Raw genomic sequence first — 8046 nt, 5'->3', positions numbered from 1 at the left:
ACAACCATCTGTAATGGGATCCAATGCCCTCTTCTGGTGTGTCTGAAGAGAGTAATGGTGTATTCATATACATAAAACAAATGAATATATTTAAAAAAAAAACTTAAAAATAACAAAAGGAAATGGAAGAGTCTAAAAATGATATGTGTTGAGAATATTCAGAGCAAGGAGGTGCTAGCACTCCCAGGTGACAATGTAACCACAGGTGTCATCAACTCTGTTCCTAGGAGAATTGCAATGTGACAGCCACTCTAAGAGGTCATTGGGGTGGCCAAGTGGGAATAAATCAAACTCCCACCAGCCAACAGCAAGGCTGGACTGTACTTGCTGTGGGAAAACCTCCCAGGCTACAGAAAATGGAAAAAGTAAGACTATTGTCAAACAGACAAAGCCAAGTGGAAAGGCTAAATGATAGGATTAACAGAAGTTTCACAATTGATTCTTAGAGAGGGGGAACATGATGACAATGCCCCTTCTGGGGACAGAAGAAGGGGGCTGGGAGGGCAGAGGGTGAAGACTATGAATGTAAATAAAGACCTGGCAATGAAGGGCATGAGGGTAAGACAGGGCTCTGCACACCCCTCACCCTGAGATCCCCTCCTGCTTGCCCTCCCCAGGGCTCACCCAGGGCTTACATGACTGCTTCATTTTCTCCTGCTTCTTGTAATCAGTGTTAAGTTATTCTAAGTGGTACTTTACATAAAACACATAAAGCGACCTTTGAATTTGCTATATCCTATAAACACCAACAGCAATTGCAAATGATGGTCACTGACAAAAACTGGAGACAGGCCATGGGTAGCAAAGATGGAGGCAGTTTTACCAGTTTCCCTGAAGGCTTTAGCCTCAGTGAGTGAGCCTAGTGCATTATGGTGGATTCATGGTCTTGCTTGTCTGGAATTCAGTGGTTCCCTAGTCAGAGGGAGCTTCCTAAAGGGTGGGTATCCAGCAGAACCCTAGGGCCTAGGGTGCTTCATATCCTCGGGCAGTAAGCCCTCTGGCATGCAGAATAAACTCTAGGTCATGAGAAAATACAGAATCTAGACAACCCTCTCTTTACCGCCATGTACCTGATCTATTTTCAGGCCAGTTGAGCAAAGATTCTTCAGAAAAGTCTCCCGCCAGACCTCGTGTGTGTTTGTCTTGTCCTTTGTGGGGTTCTCTTGGTTCCTCAGGCCTTCTTCCCAAACAAGAACAAAATCTGCAAGGATCAATGCGGACAGAGGGAGAGAGCTCTCTGGTTAACGGAACGTAGGCCCAGGGCAGGGCTGTGGAGTTTCAGCAGGAATGTAGGGATTGGGAGGAGAAGTGAGAGCCATGGGCTTCTCTGTGGCTCTTGCCCAGACCTCTCCTAGGTTGTAGTTAGTACTGGAGGGTAGGTGAGCTTGTAATGCAGATCAGGAACTGGAATGGCTGGGGAGGGACTGGGTGTGTCCTCCTGAGATCCCTTCTGTAGCTTGGTTCCCACAGTCTATGTCCCAAACTCCTAAGGAAACCTGGTTAGGTGTGATTCCTTGGGGGAAAACAAAGAAACAAATAAACAAAACCCACAGCAATAAATCAAAAATCAATAAGACAAATTTTATGAGAGGATGCCATCCAAAAGCCAAAAGGCAATCCAGAGGACAGGGAAACTATTTGCAAAAAATGTTTTCTGAGTTCAAGGTCAGCCTGGTCTACAAAGTGAGCTCCAGGACCGTCAGGGCTATACAGAGAAACCCTGTCTCGAAAAAACAAAAACAAAACAAAACAAAAAAAAGCAAAAAAATGTTTCTAATAAGGGATTGTATCCAGAATTAAAATGGCTAACATACACACAATCATACACATACAACCATACACATACAAACACACACAGAAAGAAAGAAAGAAAGAAAGAAAGAAAGAAAGAAAGAAAGAAAGAAAGAAAGAAAGAAAGAAAGAAAGGAGAAAGAAAGAAAAAAGAAAGAGAAAGAGCAAAAGAAGGAAAGACAACCAATTTTAAAATGGGCAAAGATTTTGAAGAGAGATTTTCTAAAGAAGATATGAAATGTCCAGCTGGTACAAGCAAAGATAGCCAATACAGACTGAGGGCTGGTGAGATGGCTCAGCGGGTAAGAGTACTGACTGCTCTTTCGAAGGTCCTGAGTTCAAATCCCAGCAACCACATGGTGGCTCACAGCCATCCGTAATGAGATCTGACGCCCTCTTCTGGTGTGTCTGAAGACAGCTACAGTGTACTTATGTATAATAATAAATAAATCTTTGGGCTGGAGGGAGCAGGGACTGAGTAAGCAGGTTGACCGGAGCGAGCAGAGGTCCTAAAATTCAATTCTCAACAACCACATGAAGGCTCACAACCAAAAAAAAGAAAAAAGAAAAAGAAAAAGAAAAAAAAAAAAAAAGAAAGAAAATACAATACAACTCCAATCCACAGTGAGATAGTGAGCTAATGCTATACTGATACTATGCCTCCCTCCACAGTGAGCAGTCTAGGCTCACTCAGAAATGAAGAACAGCTCTTTACTGAGGCACCTGACTAACTGAGGTTAATGCCAAAATGAGAGTCAGCCCCTCTCAGAAGGTTTCCTTACACGCCTCAGGCTTTACACGCACAGATCCTTACATCTGTTTCTGGCTGTAAGTGTGACTGTCCTGGCAGATAGGAGATCTAAACCACGAAGACACTGCCAGAATTATTTTAACTACACCAGAGTTGTTACCCAGGGTCATCTTGTCCACCTAACATTTATAGGGGACTTAATGGCAGACTGGAACTTCATCACAGCTGTGACCCTGCACTGCCTCCCTAGAGGTGTGTCTTTGGTGTGGGACTCAGGGTCTAAAGGCTGTTCAGTTCAGGAGGGTAAATATTTACATTCAGTATCCTAAGTTTTGCTTATCTCTAATGGGCCTGGTTAGCACAGTACTTATTTTCTGGAGTAGTTCGGAGGAAGTAATCCTTTAGCTGAATTCCACTTGTGTGGCTTACTGTGTGCTAAGCAAATCTATTAGTGAGTCCTTTATGATATAATGCCAGTTTCACTTTGAGTTCTTCCTCAGTAACATCTCACCCCCACTGATCCAAACAGAGGCAGTGGTAAGGGGCCTGGGCTGAGTGTGGCCTCACGCTGTGGTACCATGTGAAACAGGGAACTCTCCTTGGAGAACACTTTGGCAACGAAATGAAAGGTTAGACATTGAGTTACCTTATGGCCTAGCCATTCCATCCAGAACTAGCAACGATCAACAGAAAAATTAGCAGCGCATGTCCACACAAAAGCTTGTATGTAAACGGTCGCCTTAGTCCCCATTCACGACAGAAAGAGAAAAGAACGGGGAACTTTGTAGGATGTAAGTTATTTATCAATAAAAAGGGTTCAAAAAAATTGCCTAAAAAACCCAACAGCATCAATATTAGCTTCCCTTGACCACCTGCAGAGAGAATTTCTGGGTCCTATGCAAAGCTGCGCTCACTTCCTGTGGAATCTTCGGGGTTCTCTGTGCCTTCTTTTTTTGTTGTTTTTGGTTTGTTTGTTTGTTTGTTTGTTTGAGACAGGGTTTCTCTGTATAGCCTCTGGCTGTCCTGGAACTCACTTTGTAGACCAGGCTGGCCTCACACTCTGAAATCCACCTGCCTCTGCTGGGATTAAAGGCGTGGGCCACCACGCCCTGTGCCTTCTTACAGGCCCTGAGCAGTGCGTGCGTTTCAGTTCCCACAGACTTTTGCCTAAACATGATGATTTCTCCCTTCGCTCCTTCGTAATAGTCATGGGTGAGTGTGTGGTTAGAGTTGTCTGCGGTCCCTGTGGAGCTGATGGGTGTGGGCCCTTGATCTCAGAACCAGGAAATGAAGGAGCCTTTGGGCAGCGGGGAGCCCTGGGCTAGAAAGATGGATATGATAAAACATAAGGTAGAAAGGTGTGTGTGTGTGTGTGTGTGTGTGTGTGTGTGTGAGAGAGAGAGATGGCCAGCTCCTGTGACAGAAAATGGAGGAGGGGACAGTTTGTGCTAAGGCTGGAGCAGGCTGGGTGGGTTTCCCTCTCTGAACCCTCCTACCGGTGGGCAGGGTCCTTCCTTTTCTGTTACCTCCCTTCCTACCGCTTGCTCAGCAGGCAGCTCTCTCCTCTCCCCAGCACACTGGAGATCGATCACAAGGAGACCTGGCGATTGAGCTGATCCAAGCCTACCGGCTTCCTGCTGTCACCCCAGGCACCCTGTGTGTGACCCCACCCCAGGACCAACAGTGTTCAGATGGCTTACCAATTGGGGGTTTGGCAGAGCTCCCAACTCTGCTGGGGGCCACCTGCTGTTTACCTGCCTGGAGGAAGGATGGGATGCCATCAGTATCCAACCATCAGATGACTCACTGCCAACCCTGCCCGCTTCCAGGCTGCTTCTTCCCCTTCCGGCCACCTCCTTCCACGGTCCTCTCTTCCCCTCCTGTATTCAACTTGCAGCCTCTCCATCCTCCCCTCATTCTTCCTAGGATGCCATTCTCATTTCTTCCTCCCCTTCTCCATTTCCTCCCCAGTCTTCTCCATCATTCCTGTCTTGCCACCCCGGTTCTAGCTCTGCCCCAGATGATCCTACTAACCAAGGGGTATGCAGAGAAAAGTTGGGGGCTACAGGGCAGAAGGGCTGCTAAAAGGCAGAATTAGACGGGCAGGCTAGTGTCGAGCCATCACTATCCTAATCTTCCCCACCAGCTACCCTTGGTCTTTGGACACACCACCAGGCCCGTGGCAAGGATCAAATGGGCAAAAACCATGGTTGGGCCTACTTTGAATGCCCTTCCCGGTCTCCACAACTGGAAGGGAAGCCACACTACCGCCAATGTGACCTTGAGGACGAGTCATGGCAACCAGAAGGTAGACTCCTTCTTTTCCCTTGGGAGAGCAAGGCTGTGTGTTCCTCTCTCTGGGGACCTCACTTCACAGGACAGGGGCAATAGAAAGGGGCATCTCAGATACGGGAACAGCCTTGGGGAAGAACCAGTATCCTCCCGTGTGGCATCAAAGAGAGACTTACAGTCCTCCCAGCCTACTTGGGATGTCAGTGGCCTTTCCAACAGGAGGAGTCCTAAAGATGGACTAAGTTTAGAAGACCAGAAAATGGTACCTAGAGGGACTCTGTTCTTCAGCAGGCGCTAAGGAGTGCCTCCTTGGTTCTGTCCGCCAGTGTCTATGCCTTAGTGATGAAGAAGAGGCTCAGCTGAGGCCAAAGGAAGCTGGGTAGACCAGGATGCTCTCCCTCTGAGGCTACTCACCTTTTCAGAAGGCCTCTCTACCTGTCTCACGAGGGACTAGACCTCTATCCCAAGGCTAACTTCTCCTGTTCCCTAGTCTAATCTTCAGGTAGCCCCAAACATGTTCTTAACCTTATACACCTTCTTCTAACCCCATCTACCAACCTCACTGTTCATCCCAGCCAGGATATGACCCTAGCTAAAGTCCTCCTCCTCCTCCTCCTCCTCCATGAACTGCTCTTCTGACAAATTGTTAGATGCAGAAGCACCTTTCCATTTCCAGAAAAAAAAGTGTGGAGGCAGCAAAACACCCAGGGTGTGGCCACCCTGTGCACCTGCCACCTGTCTTCCGGTATTTGCAGGTCTTTGTGTGCATCAGGACCCATGGGTCATTCACCATACCCCACATTTCTCACATCCATAGAAAACATGACATGTGGCCTCCCTTAGCCCAGGTCTCTGTCATGTCCTGGAGATGCCGCCACCTGCCCACCCCTGAGAGCTGCAGGTTTCCATTCATTCTCATGACCACCTAGCCATCCCCCCTGCCCTTCCTCACGCCTGATCCTGAACCCCCATTCCCGTTCCCTTGCCCTCTCCCATCCTTATCCTCCCCTTAGGACTATTTCATTCCCCGTGCTAAGTGAGACCCCAACATCCTCACTGGGCCCGCCTTCCTTCCTGTGTTTCATGACTAATAGCACAGTGGCTCTGGCAGAGAGGACCAAACCCTGGCCCTTGTTCCTGTCTTTAGCTTCTCTCCCTTCCCCTGATCCTGCCTCCTCCAAGTTTGAGGGAGGTGACTGTTGTCAAGGAGACATCTGTCCCCTTGTCATCCAGGGATGGGGGTGCATCTGGATGCTGTACCCACTTTTCAAGGGCTCCAGGACAGGACAAGAGTATAAGTAAGTCCTGATTGGGATGGGAGACCTCCCAAATCACACAGCACACAGAAGCCTCACGATCAAAGCCCAGGGAGGAGGGGGAAGGGTGGTTTCACCATGCTGGCCAGCCCCTAGGGTTGAGGATACCTCTGAGGCTTGGGCTGTGCTCCCATAGGAACATCCATTCCCTGCTTCAGGGGAGGTCATGTCGATCAGCACCACGCTGTCTTCTTCTCGAGCTTGCCCCCGTGGCATCTCACTCCTGCGCCACACCAAGGCCAGGGAGCCAGAGGATGGAGTGGTTAGAGAGGACACCAATGAGAGCCAGCCCTGACACCGTGGCAGAGCCTGCAGTAAGCCTATTTTACAGGTGAGGGGGCTGGGTCATAGACTAACAAGGGCTCTGTTAGAGCCAGACAGTACTATCCTAATGTGGGCATGTGAGGATCCTGACATCCAGGAAAAGAGCCAGCCACTGAGTGATGTCATATCTAGGAGCCTAACATCCATCCATCCATCCATCCACCCACCCACCCAAGTGTGGAGCTCCCTTTCACTCTGGGTAAAGTATACTATGAGGTTGCCACACAGACCCCCAACCCCTTCTTATAGAGGAGGGCCCCTTGGGCCATGGAGGATAGACAGTGCCCTTTAAAGCCATCTGCCTTTTTTGCAATTCTGGAGGACCTACTGTTTAGACCCCAGGCTCTCCCTGCAAGGAAAAACACAATCCCTTTTGGAGTTTTATGGGCTTTCTATGCCAGCCTGTGACCTGTGGTCCTGGAAGGAGGAGGCTGGGAGCAGGGCTGTTGTTCCAGTGGACGGGAAGGGAACGACATCACTCTCATTCTAATTCCCCATTTTAGATAAATGGAGGCCTGGAATGGTAGACATAAGCCCAAACCTGCTAGAACTCGGCACTACAATGTGGGGACCCCAGGAGCCAGTGAGAACCACAGGGTACCCTTGGACAAAGGCTCTGGAGCGTATGTCATCTGATGGGTGGGACAGGGAAGACAAAGAAGTCCCAATCAAAGACTCCAGATACGATCTGTTATGAGCAGGTGGAATGCTGGGTCCTTAGGGTAGGGTGCCCTATTCAAAGCCACACTGAACACCGTCCCTGCCTCTCTGGAGCTTAGAGAAGACACTGCCAGGTAGGCTTCTGGGGCCCAAGAGTAAGCCCCAACACTGCTGCTCGGCGTTCAGAGCCAGGAGCGCCAGTGGCTCATATTTTCTGCAGTCCATCTCCCTCCTGTCCTCCCCATGGCCCGAGCATCCAGGAGGACACCAGCCTACCTGGCACAGTGGCTTCCAGAGGAGACCAGAGTTCACAGCTAGCCCATCAACACAAGCCTGGTTCCAGCAGGAGCAAAATCAGGGACAGCCAGCCCCGTCTCCAGGGCCCTGCCTGAGCTGTAGCAGCTGCTCACCTGCCCTTGCCTCCCAGCACAGGGTAAAGGGCTGGAAGCAGACAAGAGAGGTACTAAGTGCAGTTGGCCACCAGGGTGAGGTCTCTGATTGTGTCTCTGGACAGGATCTGCCTGTTTGAAAACAGGGTGTGGGGCTCTGAGCCAGCCAACAGCCAGCCCACTTTTCCTTCACACACCCTACATGCAAATTCGAGGCACCTTATTTGCTTAGAGATTCCAGTGGCAGCAGGCCTGTCTTCCATAAGGGAAGTCCAGGGAGATGGTGGTTACAGGGCCAGCCATAGGTGTCCCCTGCCAGGTGGCCCTGTTTATGTGGGGGGTGAAGTGAAGTTTCATGGGGGAGAAAAGGGAGAGGGCTTTACCATTTCTAGTAGTGTGAGCTTGGACGTTCTTGGGAACACACTGTCAGAAACACAGAGGAACAGTTCTATTTTCCCACAGTGTCACATTTTATTGACAATTCACAAGATTTTCAATGGCAGCAATTTGCCAGATATTCCTG

General features: G+C 49.4%; 1 protein-coding gene across 2 annotated transcripts in view; it reads right to left on the bottom strand.

The window, feature by feature from the left end:
* The window catches only part of Ano7 (anoctamin 7), a 29451-nt gene extending 21894 nt beyond the window's left edge, over window positions 1-7557 (bottom strand). Inside the window, exons 1-4 of one of the 2 annotated variants that reach the window (XM_021198924.1) lie at window positions 7411-7557; window positions 6259-6373; window positions 4243-4300; window positions 1071-1201 (exon numbers count right to left, since the gene is read on the bottom strand). In XM_021198924.1, the coding sequence (XP_021054583.1) occupies window positions 1071-1201; window positions 4243-4300; window positions 6259-6366 (297 nt within the window). In that variant the 5' untranslated portion in view covers window positions 6367-6373; window positions 7411-7557. The remainder of the gene's footprint in view (window positions 1-1070; window positions 1202-4242; window positions 4301-6258; window positions 6374-7410) is intronic. The other variant, XM_021198925.1, reaches the window with a different exon arrangement.
* Between the last annotated feature and the right edge of the window lie 489 nt (window positions 7558-8046).

Source organism: Mus pahari, chromosome 5 (assembly GCF_900095145.1).
Source record: "Mus pahari chromosome 5, PAHARI_EIJ_v1.1, whole genome shotgun sequence".
NCBI classification, from domain to species: Eukaryota; Metazoa; Chordata; class Mammalia; order Rodentia; family Muridae; genus Mus; species Mus pahari.
This window is presented reverse-complemented; position numbering and strand designations above follow the sequence as displayed.